The sequence below is a fragment of the Leptonychotes weddellii genome, chromosome 1, assembly GCF_054177405.1.
Source record: "Leptonychotes weddellii isolate Sample4059 chromosome 1, ASM5417740v2, whole genome shotgun sequence".
Lineage (NCBI taxonomy): Eukaryota > Metazoa > Chordata > Mammalia > Carnivora > Phocidae > Leptonychotes > Leptonychotes weddellii.
The window spans coordinates 16,883,025-16,907,587 of NC_138369.1; the positions used below are offsets into that span (position 1 = coordinate 16,883,025).

The following is a 24,563-nucleotide window of genomic DNA, read 5'->3' on the forward strand; positions in this document are numbered from 1 at the left end:
TCACTGTTTTCAGAGAGAGACACAGGGCAAGTGTACTTAAGTAAGTGGTTCAGTGGTATGAATCTTAAGCTACTTATTTCTGTAATGCTGAAGTGCTTGTGCACATGCATTTGTGCGCACGTGCACGTGTGTGTGTGTGTGTGTGTAGGAGCCTAAGAACTGGGCACAGGTTGAATAACCTTGGTCATAAATAATAGTGAAACACGTAATCTAGATAGATTACATAAGTCTCCTTAGAAGACTGTTCAGAATTGGGCCACATCTATACAAAGAGGGCGGGTGAGCTGGTGAGTCCAATTTCTACCTGCCTGTAGGGTGCTATTTGTTTATGACATTGACTAGACCTAGAGCCTTCCAGAGGGAACCCAGGTGAGACTTGCCTCAGAGATGATTCCAGTTCCTGCTGGGCTCAGGGGAAGAGGGAGAGAGGCCTATCCCCTACCAAGAGGACATCCTGTCTGCATATAGGGATGCTGGGAGGCTTAATTAGCCTTTTTAACCCTACATTTTGTGTCTTAAAGGAAAGGAAATTTCATACTAATTTGTTACTAATTAACTATAGAGAATATTCAGCTAGGTAATCTTTCAAATCTGTACTTTGAAATAAGATATTTCGTACTTGTTAAGTGTTTACATCTTTGGAGAACTAGGAATAGATTATTTTATTCTCTTGTTAAACTGTCTTTTAGAAGGTTTTTTATTTATTTTTACCTCTAAATACTTCATTGTGTATTTCCTAAAGACATTTTTTAAAGATTTATTTATTTGAAAGAGAGAGAGAGCATGCACACGCACATGAGTGGGGTGAAGGGCAGAGGGAGAGAGAGGGGAAGCAGACGTCCCCCCTGCATGGGGAGCCTGACGCAGGGCTTAGTCCCATGACCTGACTGAAATCAAGAGTCAGAGGCTCAACGACTGAGCCACCTGGGATGTCCTGAGGCTATCTGGGGGCCCCACCCTAAGTCACTTCATTGGCACAAATTCAGGTGTGATCAAAAGGGGGCTCAATGTAAACAACAAAAGACACTCCTGTCACTCAGAAAATTCCAAGGGTTTTGGGAGCTTTGCCAGGAACCAGGGGGAAAAGACCAAATATATTTTTATTTTGTATCACAGGCACCATAGGGGTCTGCACCTGGCTAGCATTACCATTTATAGAACTATGAGAAATTGAGCCAGAAGAGTTTACCTATGTTGGGGCACCTGGCTGGCTTCGTTGGTAGAGCATGCAACTCTTGATCTCAAGGTGCCGAGTTCGAGCCCCAGGTTGAGTGTGAAGCCTACTTTAAAAAAAAAAAGATATTAAGAAGAATTTACCTATGTCTTTAAGGAGCTAATCCCACAGAGTGCCCAAGTCACTTGGCAAAGCCAAAGTGAAAAACTTGAGTAACCATGTAAATACAATGATGTTAGTATATTAAATTTTTCCTGTAGAATATTTGGAAAATATGAGTATATGTCACAAAATAGTAGTCGTCCATTAAAACTTTCATTTGCAGTTGATGCCAATTTAGGAAGAACCATAGTATGCAATCTGTGTACCATGTAGTTATAGCTGTTTTAAAATGAATGACAATTGAGAATCTAAAGTGATCAATATCAGCTCAGAAAATTGTGGTTATTATTTGCATTATAGAAGGATTTATGTAGAGTTCTTGTTATAGTCATTTTTAAAAGCTTTGATTTGTCAAAATGCTACTGGCACAGTGCTTTTCAGGATTGTGTCTAGTGGATAAGTTGACTAGATACAGAGAAGTCTTCACCAAAGTTTGTCTGAATGTTTGCAGGGCTGTGAACCATCCCCTCTCTGCTCAGCTTGTGTTTGTCTGGGTTTGTAGGCATCCAGTGTGAGCTCTATGGCTCAGTGATAGAACTCCTAGGAGAAGAGAGGAGCGTCGGAGGGCTCGGGCTTTGGGAAGAGACTGGTGAGGGGGGAGTGGAGGTGGTTGTAGTGGGATTTGGAGGGATGGGACGCCAACCATGGTTTGTCTTCTCTCTGAGCCTCTTCAGTCTTACCATCTAGTAGATAAACCTGACCTGTTTTTAGGCTGATCTGGACTCAGGGCTGGCTTGGGCTTCAGGAAACCTAGGGAAAGTAGGCCAAACATGCCCCTGCCATGTAGGCCCTTATCGCTATCATCTCCACTTTAAGAATTGAGAGCTGGGTGGAAAGAGATACAGGGCTCACAAGTTGAATGGTAACATATTTAGCCAAGATTGCTTTTACTCTTGCCTCATCCTCAGTATTCAGAGATCCTGGGACCTTACTTTCTTTTTTTTCTTTCTTTCTTTTTTAATCACCCTCACATTATACTGAGGTTTAAAATGTTCATGTGGTGCGTGCGCGCGCGCGCGTGTGTGTGTGTGTGTATTGATTGAGAGAGAGGGAGAGGGGCGCCTGGGTGGCTCAGTTGTTAAGCGTCTGCTCTTGGCTCAGGTCATGATCCCAGGGTCCTGGGATGGAGCCCCGCATCAGGCTCCCTGCTCGGCGGGAAGCCTGCTTCTCCCTCTCCCACTCCCCGTGCTTGTGTTCACTCTCTCACTGTCTCTCTCTCTCTGTCAAATAAATAAATAAAATCTTTAAAAAAAAAAAAAAGAGAGGGAGAGAATTTTTCAGAGCCCAGGTCCCTCTGGGCAGCAGTGGCTATGTCCACCTAGCCTTCTCACAGCCAAAGCTGTCACCCCTGCTTTAGCTCATATCCACCCCACTCAGTTGTTTGTCACCCTCCCTCCCCCTTTTTTTCCAGCTGACTCCATGGAGAATGAAATGAATCTTTAATTGCTTCCCTTAGCAGTGGCCTTTTAGAGTTTTATTCCTACTTATTCAAGATACCTGGGACTGACCCTGCAGGGATATGCTGTTCAGTGACCTCTTGGGTGAATGACCTCAGTCAGGGGAGCTTTGGGGGCAAACACAAGGAACCTCAGCCCTTGGCCATTTTAAAGGGCATGTGGATAGCAAAGATTCAGTAATAAATGTAAAAATTTGACTTTGCAAATGTAATACTAACTTCAGTCACTGAGAAAGTTTGCCCTTGATGGTTACATTTATAAAATAATCTATGTATATCATTAATAGAGTAATCTTGTACTTTTTATTTGAATATAGCGTGGAACTGTTTAGATATTTTATGTTTATGTAATGTGGTCCTTATCGTACATTTTAAAAATTTTTATTTTTTATTTCTTTTTTTTTAAGATTTTATTTATTTATTTGACAGAGACACAGCGAGAGAGGGAACACAAGCAGGGGGAGTGGGAGAGGAAGAAGCAGGCTTCCCGCCGAGCAGGGAGCCTGATGTGGGGCTCGATTCCAGGACCTGAGTGGAAGGCAGACGCTTAACGACTGAGCCACTCAGGCACCCCTACATTTTTTTTTTAAATGCTAGTTTTTCTTTGTGATACCTGAAAATAGGGACTCTAAGACCATAGATCTCAAACTTTTTGGTCTTAAATCCTTTTATACTTTAAAAATTACTGAAGATCCCAAAAAGCTTTTGTTTATATGGGTTATAATGGTCAATATTCACAAAATTCAGAAATTTAAAAACATCAATTTCTTTAAAAAATAATAAACTCATTATTTCTTAACATATTTTTTAATGAAAAATGACTATATTTTCCAAAACAAAAAAATTAGAAGAGTAGAATTATTTTACACATTTGAAAATGTGAAAATGTCTGATTGAATAGAAATAGATTCTCAGATCTGCTTCTGCATGTTGTGACTTATTTTTTTGTTGACTTACTGTATTGTTAAAGTAGAGGAAGAACGTAGTTGGAAAAGGGAGGAGTGTTTTAGCAGCCTTTTCAGATAATTGTGGGTATTCTTTGATACTGTACCAAAACTCTGACATGTGGTAGTCTCTTCAAGGTTAATTGTAATATGGAATTTGAAACTATATCAAGGAACTTTTTGTGTTCTGTTACATTAAAATCCACTGGTCTATCTTGCACTTTGAATGGCTCTTTAACCCATGCATGATTTGACTTTGTGGCTCCCTTGAAAGGGTCTTGAGGATCCCAGGGGTCCCTGGACCACCCTTTGGGAACTGCTGTCATAGAATCTGGAAGGGATCTTGAAGACGAATTCTGGTCTCTCTCCTCGCTAGTATAAGAGGGATAATGGAAGCTGAGGGAGAACTGATTTGACCAAGGTCATGCAGCCAGTTTCCCATGGAGCTGTGGCTAGAATTTAGGTTTCTTGACTGATTCTGTAAACATGGCTCCAGTGTCTCTGTTGTGCTTGGTGCTGAGTCCCTGGACTTGGCTCCACTGCATTGCCTTTTAGAGAGAGTTGTCTCCTGTGGCCCTGCGCCTTGGAGTCCTGAATGTTTTGTTCACCTCTTCCTTACTTTGTCTTAATTAAGCTCCATATTGCCGAAAGTCTCCTTAGATTTCCAAATAAAATATTTTTTTTTTTTAAAGATTTATTTATTTATTTGAGAGAGTGAGAATGAGAGAGAGCGCACATGAGAAGGGGGAGGGTTAGAGGGAGAAGCAGGTTCCTCGCTGAGCAGGGAGCCCGATGCGGGACTCGATCCCGGGACTCCAGGATCATGACCTGAGCCGAAGGCAGTCGCTTAACCAACTGAGCCACCCAGGCGCCCTCCAAATAAAATATTTTGAGCTCTGTCACTTTCTAGCTTTGTGGCTGCTTTGTGTGTATTAAATGTGTTTTTAAGTAGCTGAAAGATAATCAAAAGGCATTTGGACTATATGTACGCATCGGGTTTTTGTCCTGCCCAGGAAAGGTGTTTTGAAATAACTTAGAGATCCATAGTGGATCTTTCAGCAGGCTGGAAGAATCCTGTTGATACCCTTTGAGTACTGGAAGTGGACTGAACTCTATTTTTTCCTTACGTCTTTGAATTATATAAATTGCTTGACTAATGCACTTCTTTGAAGAAGTGTTGCCTAAAGTTTTTAGACTGAATGTTTTCATGCTCTTAAGGCCCCCCCCCATAAATTAGCATAAATGCATGGTTTTGTTGGTACTCTTAATGGAAAACGAAGTGTGCATGGCACTCGCTGTGGAATTGCTTTGAGATAATTTGAGGAAATTTAATACAACTCAAGGTCACCAAAATTAATGAGGACATGGCAGTTTGGAATGGTTTTTTTTATATCAAACACAGCATCAGGATGCTGCCAAGGACCAGAAAGACATCTCTGAAATTGCACGGGCTGCCCTGCAGGGGTGAGGAAGTGTGTGCCACAGTTTTACGATTGCAGTGTGGACTCTCCAAGCATGGTCTGCTTTGTGAACAAAGGCTTTGCTAGTTTGTGTGTGTCTTTGTGTTTTTCTCTTCTGTGTATTCTCCTCCCCAGAGGTGTGTCTTAGGGCTGTGCCTGCGTGATTAATTTCACTGATTCTTGGCCAGGCACCGCTCTATAGACAGGTGTTGATGTTTTTGAACTTAGCAGGGCAGAGGAACCTTTTCCTTCACTCTCAAGATTGCTGTAAAGGCCTGGAGTGGGATTGGCTGTGGGTTTCTTCATAATTATAGCCTCTTTTAGCAAACCCAATATATTAAACTGTATACATTAACATATTACTTAGGGATTGAATATTTACTTTTCAGAGTGGTTCTTTTTAGAGCTTTTTTAAATAGCTAGTTCTCCAGTTTCATTAAAATAGAATTTGATTCCCAGAATTTGCTTTGTAAGAATACAGGTCCTCATTAAGGCACGGCACACCCATAATCTCTGCTAGAGCTCCTCTTCCCTGGAGATTGAGACAGAGTTTCACGTGAGTTGGGGAGCAAATGAGGGAGATGCATTTTTTTCCATATCAACTTTTTTCCTCGTGTCTGCCTAACAGTTCTACTGAGAGCTAATTTCTTGAATCAGGGCTGCCTTCCCTATGTTTGAAAGGCTGTGCCCACTTGGAAGTGTTTGTATGTGTGGGTGGAGCCCTGTAGAGACAAAATGTAATTGACTGTGCTGCTGCCAGCCAAGATCAGCTTTTCTCCTGCCAGTTTCCCTTTGTTGCTTTTTTGAAGGAGATCAGTAACAGCAAAACCTGCCCCTTAAGTAGTTGGTATGATTCTGAAGAGCAGAGAAAAGAATTCATTGCGTCATCTCTGTAAAGAAATTTAGTGGCTCATGGAAGGTAGGGAAAGAGAATAACCAAATTTGGTGGGACTTAAATCCATCACTTTCCAGTTTATTTTCTGTTTGGGGCATCTGATCACCTGGGTACTATTTTAAAGTGTCCTGTTTTTAAAGTGTTTTGAGTAGGGCCCTGGACCAGTGTCTCATATTCTAATAGTATGTGTGGTTGTTGATGTTTAATTGCTATTTGCTTCTGTCTATCAGGAGCTTGGGGCTGAGGTTGTTTTGAAGATGTTCATTAACTGGGGGTTTACAGGAGGCTTCTCCTTGTTACTGTTTGCCTCCAAGTGATTGTCATCCTTCCACTACCACACAATTTCTTCTCTAAAATGACAGGCATTCAGATTACCTAAAGGTACTTGCTAATTAAAAATTGTCCTCCGATGGACTCTGAAAAACAAACTGAGGGTTCTAGAGGGGAGGGGGGTGGGAGGATGGGTTAGCCTGGTGATGGGTATTAAAGAGGGCACGTTCTGCATGGAGCACTGGGTGTTATGCACAAACAATGAATCATGGAACGCTACATCTAAAACAAATGATGTATGGGGATTAACATAACAATAAAAAATAAAAATAAAATAAAATAAAATAAATCTGAAAAAAAAAATTGTCCTCTAAAAGCCACTCCATAATCAGCCAAACACACTGTAAGCAAAACACTTAAGAAGTCTGGGATGAACCAGGGGTTTATGCTGATTACAAATATTGACTTCTGCACACACAGTAGCTGCTGTTGAATTATCATAGTCATATTCAGAATAAATTTCACTTTCAAAGCTGATGACAGATTGATTTACTGCTTCGTTTCTAAAACCTAATGAACTTAAAGACATGGGATAGTTATTCCCTCAGAAATTTGGAATCAGCTTTGTCACTCAGTGAATGAAAGTTCAGCATTAGTTATATTAATTTGTATTTGTGGAACACCTTTCTTCCCTGTGTCTTAACACCCTTTGTAGGTGTTTTTGGAAGTGCGTTATTAATGCAAAAATTTAAATTTTATTACTAAATCATTTTTACAGCTGTTTTTTGCTTTCATTGCCTTGAGAGGCTAGTACATGACCCATCAGGACACACACACTCGTAATTCCTATGGTTGTTAACTAGACAGTCTTAAATTCTAGTTTTCCAGAACTCTAGAGGATTTAGTTTATTTCATTTTGTTGCTGTTTATTTTTAGGAGAACATAAAAGTTCTGTTTCAAATTGTGTCTGGACCTTAATAAGAGATTTCAGTTGTGGAATAGTTTTTATGTTGAATAATTAGAGACTTGTGTTTTGGTTTTTATTTTGGGAGATGGGAGGAATTTTAGGATAACCTGATTGTGGCTGTGGTTGTCTGTAGCAGTTTGTCTTAGAAAAGATTATTTATTTTGTGTTCCTCCCCCACATTATGAAAAATTTGAAATACATAGAAAAATTGAAAGAATTGGTCAGTGAATCTTTATGTTAACATTTTGCTAATGTTTGCTTTATCACAAAGTAGTCTATCTAGCTTTCTCATTATCTTTTTTCTTCCCTCAAGAAGAAATGATCTTTATAGCTAATAATAAAGTAGAGCAAGCAAGAGAGAAAGAGATAGACAGACATGTGTGCAGTACCTGGCATATAGTAGACATAATAGAGCAAGTTGACAAATAAGGGAGTAAATGTGAATGAATGAATGATCTGAATAGGACATGCTTCCAGCTCCAGGATACAAGGAAACAGTTCCCACCTAATTCCCTGCCCTTAGGGATTTACTGTCTGGTCTGGAAGTGAGAAACCACAGAAGGCAAACCACTTTGCCAGGTAGCCCATATGAAGGCTTCAGTGAAGGTCAGCATGGTCAAGCATGGCTACTGGAGTTCAGAAGAGGGAATATGACCCCAGAAGACTGGGGCAGTTGACCAAGACTTCTTGGAAGAAATGGAGCTGGAGGGGCGCCTGGGTGGCTCAGTTGTTAAGTGTCTGCCTTCGGCTCGTGTCATGATCCCAGGGTTCTGGGATCGAGCCCCGCATTGGGCTCCCTGCTCAGCGGGAAGCCTGCTTCTCCCTCTCCCAATCCCCCTGCTTGTGTTCCCTCTCTCGCTGTGTCTTTCACTGTCAAATAAATAAATAAATAAAATCTTAAAAAAAAAGAAATGGAGCTGGAACTAGGCTAAGAGGTAGGGCAGAGCCTGAGAGCAGAGATGGTCACAGGGGCATTCTGAGTCATGGGGAGTGTGAGGCTCCCCACATACTTGGGAGGAGTGGCAGTGTGGTGCCTGTTGGAAGCCCTCCATTCAGGTGATTGGAGAGTATACTATCTTTCAGGTTGTACTCTAAGGCAGCTCCAGGCAGGACCCACTCACTCCCTGTTCTCTGAGCACTCCCATTTACTCTCACTCCAGGACTCTGCCCTTGCTGCTCACTATGCCTGGAACACACTCCCTCCAGATGTCTGTGTGGCTCCCTCTGCCCTCTGGCCTCTGCTCAGTGAGAACTTCTCCCTGATCTTCTTCTGGCATGCACCAACTCCCCAACATGATTTGTTGTGCTTCCTACTGCATTCCCAAAGCCTAGTGGTAGTGTCTGTGATTATATATCCTTAATGTGTATACGTATGGATATATAGAGGTATAAAGAAGAAAACTGAAGGAATGAACAAGTGGGAATTCTGAGGCATAAGAGTGTGTTTGTTTGGTCACTTTAAGATATTTTCTTGTCCAAGCACCGAAGAGAAGCTTGAGCTGGGCAGAGTCACCAAAACATATGTCAGGGTCAGTGCACTTGTGAGGAAGGTTGAAATTTGGGTATGGTTAGCTTGCCCCTCTAGGGCATTCATCCGTGGCATTTTCTCTTTGAAAGATTCATGTTCCTAAGTGAAGTGCTTGGTGATTCTGATGCCTCTTGTCCTCCTTCCAGGACCCCTGCAGTGGAACATGAGTCGGTAATGCCCACTGAGGACCTCTGGGAGCCATGTCAGACGAATCCGCCTCAGGGAGCGATCCAGACCTGGACCCGGACGTGGAGCTGGAGGATGCGGAAGAGGAGGAGGAGGAGGAGGAAGTGGCAGTGGAGGAGCACGGCAGGGATGACACGGAAGACCTACTGGATGGTGAGTGGCTCTAGTTAGTGACATAGGTTGCCATATCTTTTCTTCTCCTGGGTTTTTTGCTGGGAGAGCATGGTGTTTCCAGTTGGATTTCTTAGATCATCTATTGTGAGAAGGCAGAGACTGGGAACACAGCAACAATTAACTCATATGCTATTCCTCAAGAAATGGATTGTTGTCCCTCTACATAGATCTCACTTTAGTGCTGGATGAACCTTTAGCATTTAACTCGTCTTTGACAGATGTGCAGATGCAGATCTAAAGATTTGAGAGTGGAGCATTCTTGCCCAAGTCATGGAGGAGTCAGTGGCAGAGTCCTTGTGGTGAGACTTTGTGGTCTGGGGTCATGAATTTATCAGGTGGCCACAGGCAGGCATGGGGGTAACCGTGAGTTTCCTGAAATTATATTTACAATTCTGCTTGTATGGACATGAGGGGGTTATGTGGGGAGAGATTTTCAGATGATAGGCTCACAACTCCAGAAAGCTTATTGCATTTCCTGTGGTGCTGCTCTGCCTCCCAGCCACTTCCAGTGACTGCACATTGCTCCTAATGGGAGAGAACTGCACCTCCATAGCTGGTAGACCCCCCTCTGGATTCCTGCTTGGCTCACCCCTTCCCTTGCCCCCAGCTTATTGAAGTGGCATTGACTTTTTCTTTTCATCTTCAGTCTATTATCAGGTCATCTGGCCAGCCACAGGCTTCTCAGTTAATTCCAGCCTTTAATGGCACAGGATTTAGTTGTTTGTAAGCTTCCTATTGACTAAGGAATAAAGTTTTGTCTGTTTATAACAAACCACCTTGGTAGGACTGAACATGGCACTAGATTATCACTGCTTGCATCTGAAGGAGCCTAGGAAAATGTGCTACTGCTTTTCTCCAGATTCAAGAAGAATAAACATGGATCCTCTTTCTTTGCTGTACTATCTTCAGTTCTCATTCATCCTACCAGATGTCATATGGTTCAGGGATCAGTTTTCCCTCATTTATACTGTCTAGGAGTGTCTGCCCCATTTCCACTTCACCTCTGGCAGGGAAATTTATTTATTTATTTATTTGACAGAGAGACAGCGGGAGAGGGAACATAAGTAGGGGGGAGTGGGATAGGGAGAAGCGGGCTCCCTGCTCAGCAGGGAGCCCGATGTGGGGCTCGATCCCAGGACCCTGGGATCATGACCTGAGCCAAAGGCAGACGCTTAACCGACTGAGCCACCCAGGTGCCCCTATTTTATTTTTTTCTTGATATCGTTTGCTGTCCACTGCTAGTTTATTCAGTTGGAGTCTCCCCAACTGGTTCTGTAGTTCCTTTCTATAAAGTAGAATAAGTAGAAATAATGGAAGATAGTGCTGGAAGGGTACACCATCAGACTGCCTTGCTTGGCTCTCATGGTTCTTAAGATGGCATTAGAGTCCCAGGTATCTGCATCACTTTTTGCTTTTTATCATTTGGGTTCTCAGAAGTATATTTTCAGGCACCCCCTAGAACTCTTGTCAGTTTTAGATTGGATTTTAGATGCTGCTGGTGGGTATAATGGATATATACACATTGTCTTTTCTCTTAGCTTTTTGGAATTCTATTTTCCTTGTTAGGTTCTTAATTATTAAAAAAAAATCATATGCTTCAGTGGACTTTACTATTATTTATTTAGAAGCGGCGAAAATTTAATTGTGATTTGTCTCAGAATAGTGTAGCTGTGCAACTGGAGTGGGTTTTTTTGTTGTTTTGTTTTTTTAGATTTTATTTATTGAGAGAGAGAGAGATAGCAAGGGAAAGCATGAGTAGGGTGGTGGGGAGAGGGAGACGCAGGCTCCCTGCTAAGCAGGGAGCCCAACATGGGGCTCAATCCCAGGACCCTGGGATCATGACCTGTGCCCCTGTAACTGGAATTTTTAAAAAAGAATATTGATACAATTCTCAGATGACATAATTTTTAAAAATTTGAAATGAGTTATTTTTATTGCTTAAGTTCAGAGGGTTAAAAAAAATGTTCCATAGGTACTGTCTTCTTCTCTTGCTCTGCTAGGTTCTTGGAATTTGATCAAGGATCCTTTTGATGTTTCACAGTAGTGTTAGAGCTCTACTCACCCAATCACTCCCAAATAGAATTGATACTTCTGTTACTTGTGGCAACTCCGCTGCTGTTTTAGAGCTTCTAGTTTTCCTGGTTCTCTTATTTTGAACACTGTGCAATTTTGCTGAACCATCTGAGACCTGCCTATTCAGTCTTGCCCTTCCTGCCTTGGCTTGCTGGTCATCCCACAGTCTTAATGGGTAGAGCAGCCAGCTATTCTAAAATTAGAAATAGCTATGAATAGTCTTAGCTGGTATAGTGTGATGTGGCCTTTTGTTGTCCTAGAGCAGTGGTTCTTAACCTGGGATGATTTTGCCTCCCAGGGGACAATTTACAATGTCTGAAAACAGTTTTGACTGTCATGACTTCTGGAAGGTGAGGGAAGAATACTACTGGCATCTTGTGGGCAGAGACCAGGGATGCTGCTAAACATCCTACATTGCATAGGACAACTCCGTCCTACACACAGTTATTGTCCCCAAATATCAATAGTGCTGAGGTTGAGAAACCCTTTCAAAAAGGCAACTGTTACTTCAGCTCTTTTTATTTGAAGTTTCATCTCTACTGGATGATAATAACTCACTTTTATAGTGCTTCCTCATCATTTACGCAAACATCTGAACAATCATACTAACCTTTTCAAAGAACTGTCTTTTGGCTTTGGTGATTCCCTCTATTTGTGTTTGTTTTCTTTGTAATTTCTACTTTATAATATTCTTCCTCCTACTTCTTTTGGGTTTATTTAGCAGTACTTCCAAACTTCTTAAGAATGTGCTTACCAGGGCGCCTGGGTGGCGCAGTTGGTTAAGCAGCCAACTCTTGGTTTTGGCTCAGGTCATGGTCTTAGGGTCATGATGTCGAACCTCAGGCTCTGTGCTCAACAGGGAGTCTGCTTGAGTTTCTCTCTGCTTCTCCCTCTGCCCCTCCCACTCGTGCTCTCTCTCTCAAATAAATAAATCTTAAAAAAAAAAAAAAGGATGTGCTTACATTTGTTCCCCTAATAAAAACAATTAAAACTATAAATTTCCCTCTAAGTACTGCTGTAGTTCATCCCCTCACAAGCATTTTGACACACTTTACCCTGCTTGATTATCTTGATAATCCTATGTGTTAGGTAGGGCAGGTACATTTTAGAGATAAGGAAATTGAGGCCCAGAAAGGCAAATGGCTCACTCAGTATAATTTTGCAAGAAAGTGGCAAAGCTGGGCCTTTGGTTTCCAAAGTGGTGCTCCTTTTCCAAACCCATGCTGCTTCTGAGACCATAGATTCATATCCTTCCCTTGCCTGTAATGGGTTGCTTTCTCTCTTAGTTGGTGCTGTCAAGAAAGAAGCTGGTTAATACTGTTGACCAGAGATGAGAGGACAATTAGAAGTAATAGCATGAGTAAAGGCATAGTAGAAGGGCAAGTATGACATATGCTAGAGAATGATGACCTATCTTACTTGGTGTAGAACTGGACACATTAGGGGGAAGACCAGAGTGAGACTGGAGTGATAGCCTGGAATCGGGTTGGGGGGGGAGTTTAGAATTTGTTTTAAAGGCAGCATGGAATTGATGGAAGTTTTTACCAAGGAGCATTCATTAAAACTTTGATTTTTAAGAACGTTATTTAGCAGTGTACAGAAGAGATGGCCTGTAGATAGTGAAGACCAGTTAGGTCTGTGGTAAAACTTTACGGGAAGGGTTAATGAGATTTTGAACTGTTAGGGTCAGTTGACCTGCATAGGAGGAGTAAATGGTCAGATTTGTTGCAGTGGAATTTATAGGACTTGGTGATTTATTGCATATGTGGGGCAGGTTGAAGACAGAATAGGTGAAGCCTGGGAGGATGATGAAATCTTTACAAAGGTGGGAAGAATGGGATAGATAGGAAGTGGATGGAGGAGTTAGGGATATTTTTAGCTTTGCTGCATTAAGATGGGGCATTATCTCCCCCTTGATACTGACCTTTGAATGTTGACTTGTAGGATAGTAGTCTGACATCATGGAGGCTTTGGCTTTTGGGGAGCAGCACCATGATTTTGTCTTTTAAAAGGTGGGGAGAAGACAGTGCTTTCCATTTCTAACATCTTGGGGGGCTCATGGAATGTTGTAAGACATTTTGGATTGTGTTTTCATTGCCCTGTTTTTCTCTTCTCCTAATGTCTGTGTTGGATTTTCTCTATTCTCTGGGAATGGTGGGAGAAGTTAGGTGTCAGCACCTTTGGGGTCTATCATTATCAGAGGCAGAAGTTCAAAACCTGGTGCCTGTGGGGTGCCTGTGCCTGGGTTGTCAGTTGGTTAAGCATCTGCCTGCAGCTCAGGTCATGATCCTGGGGTCCTGGAGTTGAGCCCCGCGTTCGGGGGGGGGTTCTCTGCTCTGCAGGGAGTCTGCTTCTCCCTCTCCCTCTGCCCCATGGCCCCCGTGCTTGTGTTCTCTCTCTCAAATAAATAAATAAAATATTTAAAAACAAAACAAAAAACCTGGTGCCTCTGGAATTGGCTTTCCTTATGCAAAGTGGTTTTTCTGGCTCAGTATTTTCTTCTAGCTCAGCTTCGGGTCCAGTATCTTGCCCCAGATAAGGTACTTTGAAATATTTAGATGAAGGGAACTCCTAGAATAATCTAGCTTTTACCAAAAAAAGTTTGTTTTCAGTTGCCATTTAATGTGAATGTGAAAGTGTGGCACGGCTGGTTCATGTCAGAATCCTATGCTTACTTGGCTTTGTAAAGAGATTTTCCTTTGCCTTGGTGGTTTGTTGGCGCATTTGTTTTCCTCAGTGTCACTCCACTCTAAGCCTACAGTAGATTCTTCCTTTCATGGCTTTGTCAACCATAAGTGATAAAGTTTAGATCAAGAGATATTTCCAAGGGTTTTCCTGTCTATACAAATGGCAAAAATCTTAACATCTGTTTCCCCAAGGTAGCTTCTTGTACCCCTGCAGCAGGAAGACGTGGGAGAAAAGTAGCAAAAAACCTGGGTCTAAATATGCCCTTAAAGGTTGGATGAAAAAAAAAAGGTTGGATGGGTGGAGGAGATGCTTAAAATTTAAAATGTTTGTTAAGGGGTGCCTGGGTGGCTCAGTCGTTAAGCGTCTGTTCAGGTCGTGATCCCAGGGTCCTGGGATCGAGCCCCACATGGGGCTCCCCGCTCCGCGGGAAGCCTGCTTCTCCCCCTCCCACTCTCCCTGCTTGTGTTCCCTCTCTCGCTGTGTCTCTCTCTGTCAAATAAATAAAATCTTTAAAAAACTAAAATAAAATAAAATGTTTAACAAGAACTTCATGTGTTTCTTATTAACATTCATCTGGATTAATGGATCTAGTTCCTGATTTCACTTGTTCTGCAGGTGTGTGATGAATCTTAGTTAATAATATGATCCCCCTTCCACTACCACTTGCACTTCTTATAGGCTACCTTTATTCTTGTGAAATATTTGCAGGGAAAATCCAGATGCCCCACTTCTTTCCTGTGGTATTGGTATTTTTATTTCATTACTTGTGCGGGTTTCTCTGGTCTTCACCTGGTTCTCCAGCAGGGTTCTGGGGCCACCACCACCCTTTTCTTCTGAGAGCATTCTACTCATCCAAGCTGTTTGGCCCATGTTGTGAACAGCCTTGTTAAGCCAAGACAAGAGTAGGGTTTTTCTAAAGGAATTTTACTGGAGAAAAAACCAAAGCCCTAGCCAGAAACTGCAGACTTAAAGAACTTACTGGTTATTCTAAGAATGATCGCTTGCCAAAGGATTTTATTTCCAAACTTGGCTCCCCGGGTTGTGGTAGGCATATTGGGAGTTTATGGAGCTTCAGAATGAACACGACAAACCTTGTTGGCGTGCCAGTTTTATCAGGCAATTGGGGGAGTGGTGTTGGGGGTTGAGAGTTTAGTACTTTAACTGGTAAGGAATTAAAAATATTTTTGTAATGAAAATTAGGCATAGGGCGCCTGGGTGGCTCAGATGGTTAAGTGTCTGCCTTCAGCTCAGGTCATGATCCCAGGGTCCTAGGATCGAGTCCCACATCGGGCTCCCGGCTTGGCGGGGAGCCTGCTTCTCCCTCTGACCCTCTCCCCTCTCATGCTGTTTCTCTCTCGCTCGCTCTCTAAAAAATAAATAAATAAAATCTTTAAAAAAAAAAAAAGAAAATTAGGTATAGAAACCAGAATTCATATGCATTTTTAAGGTAAAATAGTTTTTTCAAATAAATGTTAGAGTTTGAGTACTTTTTGTTTTTGTTTGTTTTTTAAAGCTTTTATTTGACAGAGATAGAGCACAAGCAGGGGGAGCAGCAGGCAGAGGGAGAGGGAGAAACAGGCCCCCCGTGGAGCAGGGAGCCCAGTGCAGGGCTCGATCACAGAACTCTGGGATCATGACCTGAGCCGAAGGCAGATGCTTAACCAACTGAGCCACCCAGGTGCCCCAGTTTGAGTGATTTTTTAATGTACCCTGAGAGTCCCAAAGGGATAAGAACATTTCTGCAGGCATTTAGGACTTCTCAGTGGAAAAGTTTGAGAAGTCCTGGTTTAGGTTAGTCAAGATCTGGACACAGGCTGCCTTGATGAGTACATCTTTTTAGAACGTGAAGACCGCTTTTTTGTTTGTTTTATTTTTGTCTATTTTACATGGTGTATCAGGATACTGAGATACTGGAATTGCAACTAGATATGTTCCTTCTGGAACCTGCTTCATAGCCATCTTGTTGACAGAAAGCTAACCTCCTGCTTGTCAACTTTGGCCTCAGGCTGACCTCCTTCAGCTTGGACCACTGGGTAGGGAAAGCTGATCTCCTTCTTACCCCTAGATCTCTGACTCTTCTGCAGGGAATTTGTTTTTTGCTTTTTCTCTGACCCCTTTCTATTTGTCTTCTTTGCTTACAATGTAAAGAATCAGGGGTAAGGTGTTCTAGGGCAAAGGCCCTGGTGTGGGAACAAATGTGCTTAAGAATCAGGAACGTAGAGGCCATGGTGTCTGGAGCATAGAGAGTAAAGGCCAGAGTGGTCTGGGATGAGATAGGCAGGGACCTGAGCATGTAGGGCCAGTGGTGGCAGTTTGAAATATACCTGGAATCCTGGGTTTATTTGTTTGGGTTCTAATAGTTGCTCTTTCAGATTCTCACTGTGAGTTCTGGACATATCAGTAAATAGTAGCAGTCTGCAGGAAAAGTCATGCTCTCTGAGCAGCTGGAAGTAGAAATGTGGGGGAGCTTCCAGAAATTTGTACTAAGATCAGAGTGGGTGGTTTTGTTTCATAAAGAATTGCACCTGGGAGGAGTGATTTCAGCAGTCTAATGGGAATCCTACCCAATGTTCTCTCCCTCATGTGGAAGCCCCCAGAGCCCTCACAAGGCAGCATAGGTTATGGAGTTATGGTTCTCACCACTTATTATGGCCTCTCTGTCACATTAGACATCCTTATTTTGAGCCTAGATTTATTTTCTAAGAATAGTTTTAAAGAAACGTTATGAACCCTGTGATTGCCTAATGTCCTAGATCCTTCTTTGGAGATTGCATCTGGAATTTGGATAATATTTCAAAATCTATAATGCCAAATGGCTTATTGATTTTACTGTTTAATAACTTTGTGATTATGAGTAATATGTGCTTATTAAATAAGTTTGAGAAATACAGAATATTATAAAGGACACAAAAATCACCCATAATTCCATCAGCCAATGATAGCAAGATATTTTGTTGTAGTTTTCCTAGTCTTTTTGCTATGCAAATGTGTATTTTTACAAAACTAGAATCCTATTGTGTATCCCTTTTTACATGTGCCATTTAAAGGTCTTCATAATTATAATAGCTTTGTAATTCCATGGCATTTCACTCATTTTTACTTTTCTAAGTTTTTAAAAAATGAAAAATAGGGATGCCTGGATGGCTCAGTTGGGCGTCTGCCTTTGGCTCAGGTCATGATCCCAGGGTCCTGGGATCGAGCCCTGAGTTGGGCTTCCTGCTTAGTGGGGAGCCTGCTTCTCCCTCTGCTTGTGCTTGCTCTCTCTCTCACTGACAAATTAATAAATAAAATCTTAAAAATTAAAAATAAATAAATAAAAATAAAAAGATCAGTGGTTGCCAGGGGTTTAGAGAGGGGTGGGGGGTGAATTGGTAGAGCACAGAGGATTTTTAGGGCAGTGAAACTACTCTGTATGTTACTTTAATGGTGGATACATGTCATTATGTATTATCCAAACCCATAAAATGTACAACACCAAGAGCGAATCCTAATGTAAACTATAGGTTTTGGGTAATAATGGTGTGGCTATGTAGGTTCATCCACTATATACAACAAATGGAACATCTGCTGGGCAGTATTGATAATGGGGGAGGCTATGCATGTATTGGGGCAGGGGTATATGGTAAATCTCTGTACCTTTCTCGGTTTTTCTGTGAACCTAAAACTATGGGAATATCCTGTGCCTCCAGTCTTTTACCCAGTGTTTTCAGTTTCCATTTATGATTCCTGCTTGTATCACTTATTAATATGTTGGCTGCAAAATGGTGATTTTTGTGATTCTGTATTCCTTCTACATTTATTTGTATTTTTTGGCAAAGATGAGCTTTCCCTCCCCACTTTATTTTTCCTCTTCATCATCATCATCATTATTTTTTTATTTTTAACTTCTTTTTATTTCTTTTTTAAAAAGATTTTATTTATTTATTTGACAGAGAGAGAGAAAGCACAAGTAGGCAGAGTGGCAGGCAGAGGGAGAGGGAGAAGCAGGCTCTCCACTGAGCAGGGAGCTGGACGTGGGGCTCGATCCCAGGACCCTGGAATCATGACCTGAGCGAAGGCAGCTGTTTAACTGACTGAGCCACCCAGGCACCTGTTTTTTTGTTTTTGTTTTTGTTTTTTAATATCAGTAGGGTCTCAGATTCTTTTTTAAAAAATTCAGTGTGATAGAGGCACCTGGGTGGCTGAGTCACCCATGGTTAACCATCTGACTTTGGCTCAGGTCATGATCTCAGAGTCCTGGGATTGAGCCCTGCATTGGGCTCCATGCTCAGTGGGGAGTCTCCCTCTCCCTCTGGCTGTCCCCTGCTCATGCTCTCTCTCTCAAATAAATAAATAAAATATTTAAAAAGTTCAGTGTGATAGAATCCATTCCTGTTGTTCATTTTGATGCTCAGATTGTCCCAGATTTGGCTAGTGGGAGCACTTTCCAGCCAACTTCAGTGTTCCTTTGACATGTTCCCTGCAATTTGTAAGCATTTCCTTTTCTTTCTGGCACAGGAGTGTTCCAGGCCTAGCTTGTATTTTCTCTGTTCCAACCTGGGAATTGGCTTTTTCTCCAAAGATTGCTGGTTTCTTTTAGAGGGAAATGGTACTTAGAAACCAAGATCTGAGCTATGCATGTGCTCATTATTACTGGGATATCATTGATTATAGGCTCTTTTGATCTTTAGAGCTAGGAAATACATTTATTTAAAAAATTGTATTCATACACAATGCTCTAAACTTTAATCCTTCTCCCATTCCATATTTGTATCTCTATTCTCCCACAGTGAGAACCTAGTTCTCAGAATCAGTGTATTTATTCATCTGCTTGGTTTTACAGTAGGTTCAATAGTTTCAGATATTTCCACTACAAACAATAAATCTAAAGTTCAAGAGTTTTTTTTAAAATATATCCCACTTAAGCTATTTAGTCAGAGTACTGTATAATTGGATTTTTATTTGTTTTTTTTCCCAGCCTTATTGAGGTTTAATTGTATGCTATGTATATATCCCCAGAACTATCATCAAAATCAAGATAATGAGCCTATTCATTACCCCTGAAAGTTTCCTTATCCCCTTTTAAAGTCCTTGCCTCCTTTTCCTGCCCTCTAATCCTGTCCCTAGTGAACCACTGATCTGCTTCCTGTCCTTATGGATTATATTTTGGTATAAATGAAACCACATAGGGTATTCATTCTCCTTTGGGGCATCTGGCTTCTTTCACCCAGCATAATTATTTTAAGATTCATCCATGTTGTGTATATCAACTGTTCATTTCTTTTCATTGCTGAGTAGTATTCCATTGTATGGATATACCCCAATTTATTTATCTATTCCCTGTGGGTTCTTTCTTCTTCCCTCCCTCCCCTTCTCCCCCCCCTCTTTCTTTCTTTCTTTGCTATTGTAAATAAAGCCACTATGAACATTCATGTAAAGGCTTTCTTTCTGTGCTATTATAAATAAAGCCACTATGAACATTCATGTAAAGGCTTTGTATTCTGTGCTTTCATTTTACTTGGATAATGGATTTTGTCATCTCTATCAGCTATCCATGTCATGGGGAATCGCATAGAACTGAGTGAGAATAGAACATAATGACATTTTGCTAGAGACTTTCCTTTAGATTAAACATTAATGTTCAGTGAATAAGATTATTTATCTGTCTGTAGATCCAAGTGACTGTTTTCTAGCCCACAGACCACCATCTATTTGCAAGACTCTCGGGGTAAACTGTTAAATGCATTCGTTGAAATGAAGTGTGTTTTTTTTTTTTTTTTAATGTTTTATTTATTTGGGAGAGCATGAGCAGGGGGGAGGGGCAGAGGGAGAAGCAGGCTCCCTGATGAGCAAGAAGCCAGACATGGGGCTCTATCCCAGAACCCTGGGATCATGACCTGAGCTGAAGGCAGACACTTAATCGGCTCAGCCACCCAGGTACCCGGAATGAAGTTTTTGTGAGAAAGATACCTAATAGAGTCTTTTAGGAGTCAAATTGTGTAAAAAGCTGTGTAGTGCAGTAAGTTTCAGTGCCTTAAAAGAGTGGCAGATCCCAAAGAGAGCAGAGGACATCAGGAGAGCAATACAGTGTGCCAGAGTGGCAGGGGAAAGGAATGCATTCATTTAGTCATTCAGTAATACTTATTGAGCACTTACTCTTTGCTAGGCATTGTCGTGGGTGTTGGGAATATAGCAGGGAATAAAATTGCCTTTACATGTGGGATTTTCATTTATTAGGTAGAGACAGATGATAGGTACATAAACAAGGTGTCAGAAGGTTTTAAGTGCTATGAAGAAAGGGGGACTAGGTAAAGTATAAATGTGGTGTGATGCTATTTTATGTAGCATGGTCAAGAGAGACCTCGCTTGATCAGGTGACTTATGAGTGAGCCATGAAAGAAGTTAGGGCTAGACTGGTGGTTGTCTAGGGAAAGCATTCAAGACAGGTAGGATAGCAAGAGCAAAGATCCAAAGGCAGGAGCTTTCTCGATGTGTGGAAGAAACAAGGAGCCGTGGTAACTGAAGCAGAATATCCTGGGATGAGGGTTGTAGAAGAGAGGCCATGGGATCAGACTGCATGGGACCTTATTATGTGAGGTGGGAGCTATTGGAGGGTTTGAGCAGAGGAATGAGATCTGGTCTAGGTTTTTTTGTTTTTTTTTTTTAAAGATTTTTATTTATTTGACAGAGAGAGACAGCGAGAGAGGGAACACAAGCAGGGGGAATGGGAGAGGGAGAAGCAGGCCTCCCGCCGAGCAGGGAGCCCGATGCAGGGCTTGATCCCAGGACCCCGGGATCATGACCCAAGCTGAAGGCAGATGCCCAATGACTGAGCCACCCAGGTGCCCCAGATCTGGTCTAGGTTTTAAAATATCACTGTCACTGATATGTAGGGAACAGGCTAAGGGAGATAAGGTCAAAAGACTAATTAGAAGGATTCTGCAAAATCCAGGCAAGAAGTGATGGTGGTTTGGTGGTTAGTAGTTGGATTCTGGATATGTTTTGAAGATAGAGCAATAGGATTTGTTGATGAAGTGGATGTAGATTGTGCGAAAGAGCGAAGATAAGGATGGATTCCCAAGTTTTTGGATTGAACAACTTGAACATGCCATTTTCTGAGCTTGGGAAGATTGAGGGAGAGGCTCAGATTGGGGACAGATAAAAGTTTAGTTTTGGAAACATGTTAAGTTTGACATGTTTTATGCCTCCAAGTTGAGATGTCTAGAGGGCAGTTAGATTATGGAGTTGAAGTTCAGAGGAAAACTCTACATTGAAGATAAAAACATGGGCTATATCTCTATACATTATGGAACAGGATGAGATCATCTCAGAGATAAGAGAAGTGGTCTGAGTGACTAAGTGCTGGGCACTCAAAGGTGGGGAGGGGGATGAAGATTGAGAAGAAATGACTACTAAGGTAGTAGAAAAGAGAAAAATGCTACGGTTACCACCCCCCCCCCCCAAAAAAATGTATTTCACAGAGGAAGTGATCAACCGTGTTACTTAAAGGTTAGCAATAGGGCCACCCGGGTGGCTCCATCGTTAAGCCTCTGCCTTCGGCTCGGGTCATGATCCCAGGGTCCTGGGATTGAGCCCCACATCCGGCTCCCTGCTCCACGGGAAGCCTGCTTCTCCCTCTCCCGCTCCCCCTGCTTGTGTTCCCTCTCTCGCTGTCTCTCTCTCTGTCAAAAAATAAGTCAAAAATCTTTAAAAAAATAAAAAATAAAGGTTAGCAATAGCTAGGATAGTATGAGGAGTGAGAATTGACTGTTGGATATTTGCAGTATTTGCAAACCAATCAATGTGATACATCATATCAATTAAGAGAAAGGATAAAAAACCATATCATCATTTCAACAGATGCAGAAAAAGCATTTGACAAAGTACATCCATTCATGATAGAATCACTCAATAAAGTAGGTTTAGAGGGAACATACCTCAACATAATAAAGGCTTTATATAAAAAACCCACAGCTAACATCATCATCAGTGGGGAAGGAACAAGACAAGGATGTACACTCTCACCATTTTTATTCATCAGTGTACTGGAAGTCCTAGCCACAGCAGTCAGACAACAAAAAGAAGTAAAAGACATCCACATCAGCAAGGAAGAAGTAAAACTTCTATTTGTAGATGACATGATGCTATATATAGAAAACCCTAAAGACTCCACCAGAAAACTACTAGAACTGATAAATGAGTTCAGTAAGATCACAGGATACAAAATCAACATACAGAAATCTGTTGCATTTTCATACGCTAATAAAGAAGCAGCAGAAAGAGAAATTAAGAAAACAGTCCTGTTTATAGTTGGCCAAAAATAGTAAAATACCTGGGAATAAACTTAACCAAAGAGCTGAAATACCTGTACTCTAAAAACTGTAAAATATTGATGAAAGAAATTGAAGATGACACAAAGAAATGGAAAGACATTCTATATACTTATGGATCAAAAGAACAGATATGAATAAAATGTCTATAGTACCCAAAGCTATCTACAGATTTAATGCAATCCCTATCAAAATACCAACAGCATTTTTCACAGGACTAGAACAAATAATTCTAAAATTTGTATGGAACCAAGAAGGACCCCAAATAGCCAAAGCAATCTTGAAAAAAAATTGGAGGTATCACAATTCCAGACTTCAAGTTATATTACAAAGCTGTAGTAATAAAACCAGTATGGTACTGGCACAAAACATAGACACACAGATCAATGGAACAGAATAGAAAGCCCAGAAATAAACCCATAATTATAATTATATAGTCAATTAATCTTTGACAAAGGAGGAAAGAATATGCAATAGAAAAGGTCCCTTCAACAAATGGTGTTGGGAAAATTGGACAGCTACATGCAAAAGAATGCAAGCGGACCACATTCTTACACAATACACAAAAATAAACTCTAAATGGATTAAGGACCTAAATATGAAACCTGAAACCATAAAAATCCTAGAAGAGAGCACAGGCAGTAATTTCTCTGACACTGGTTATAGCAATATCTTTCTAAATATGTCTCTCGAGGGCAATGGAAAGAAAAGCAAAAATAAACTTTTGAGACTGCATCAAAATAAGCTTCTGCACAACAAAAGAAACAACCAACAAAATTGAAAGACAGCCTACTGAATGGGAGAAGATATTTGCAAATGACATATTTGATAAAGGGTTAGTACCCAAAGTATATAAAGAACTTAACACTACTCAACACTTGAACAAAACAAATAATCCAATTAAAAAATGGGCAGAACAGACATTTCTCCAAAGAATATATCCAGATGGCCAACAGACACATGAAAAGATGCTCAACATCACTCATTATCAGGGAAATGCAAATCAAAATAACAATGAGCTATCACCTCATACCTGTCAGAAATGCTAAAATGAAAAACACAAGAAATAAGTTTTGGCGAGGATGTGGAGAAAAAGGAACCCTTGTGTACTGTTGGTGGGAATGCACACTGGTACAGCCACTGTGGAAGAGAGTATGGAGGTTCCTCAAAAATTTTGAAACAGGACTACCCTCTAACCCAGGAATTGCACTACTGGGTATTTACCCCAAAATTACAAAAACACTAATTCAAAGACATACATGCACCACTATGTTTATTGAGGCATTATTTACGATAGCCAAATTATGGCAGCAGCCCAAGTATCCATCAGTAGATGAATGAATAAAGAAGATGTGGTATACACACACATGCATGCATACACACATACACACATATACATGCAATGGAATATTATTCGGGCATAAAAAAAGAATGAAATCTTGCCATTTGCAACAACATGGATGGACCTAGAGAGTATAATGCTAAGCGAAATAAGCCAGTCAGGGAAAGACAAATACCATATGATTTCAGTCATATATGAAATTTTAAAAATGAACAAAGGAAAAAAAACAAAGACACAAACCCAAAACCAGACTCTTAACCATAGAGAACAAACTGATGCTTACTATAGAGAACAAAGGGGAGGTGGGTGGGGGCATGGGTAAAATAGGTGAAGGGGATTAAGAATAGATTTACCTATTTTTTTTTAAGATTTTATTTATTTATTTGACAGAGCAAGAGAGCACAAGCAGGGGGAGCAGCAGAGGGAGAGGGAGAAGCAGGCTCCCCATGAGCAGGGAGCCCGACACAGGGCTTGATCCCAGGACCCTGGGATCATCATGACCTGAGCCGAAGGCAGACACTTAACCCACTGAGCCATCAGGTGCCCCAAGAATAGACTTCTCTATTTTTTTAAAAGATTTTATTTATTTGAGAGAGAGAGCATGCATGAGCAAGGGGAGGGGCAAAGGGAGGGAGAGAAGCAGACTGCCCACTGAGCATGGAAGCCTGATGTGGGGCTCAATCCCAGAACCCTGAGATCATGATCTGAGCGGAAGTCAGCTGCTTAACTGAATGAGCCACCCAGGTGGCCCAAGACTAGACTTATCTTGATGAGCACTGAGTAACATATGGAACTGTTGAATCACTGTAATGTACACCTGCAATTAATATAACACTGTGAACTACACTGGAATTAAAATAAAATTAAAATTAAAAAAGAATAATTGGCTGTTGGATTTAGCAGTGTGGGAGTCCTTGCTGCCCTTGATGAGCAGT

The 24,563-nt window shown here is 41.3% G+C and overlaps 1 protein-coding gene across 1 annotated transcript in view; it reads left to right on the plus strand.

Annotated features, from left to right (window-relative positions):
- Positions 1-24,563, plus strand: part of RAD54L2 (RAD54 like 2) — a 108,472-nt gene that overhangs the window by 29,089 nt on the left and 54,820 nt on the right. Inside the window, exon 3 of the mRNA XM_081805680.1 lies at positions 9,003-9,195. Coding sequence (XP_081661806.1) covers positions 9,057-9,195 — 139 coding nt within the window. The 5' untranslated portion in view covers positions 9,003-9,056. The remainder of the gene's footprint in view (positions 1-9,002; positions 9,196-24,563) is intronic.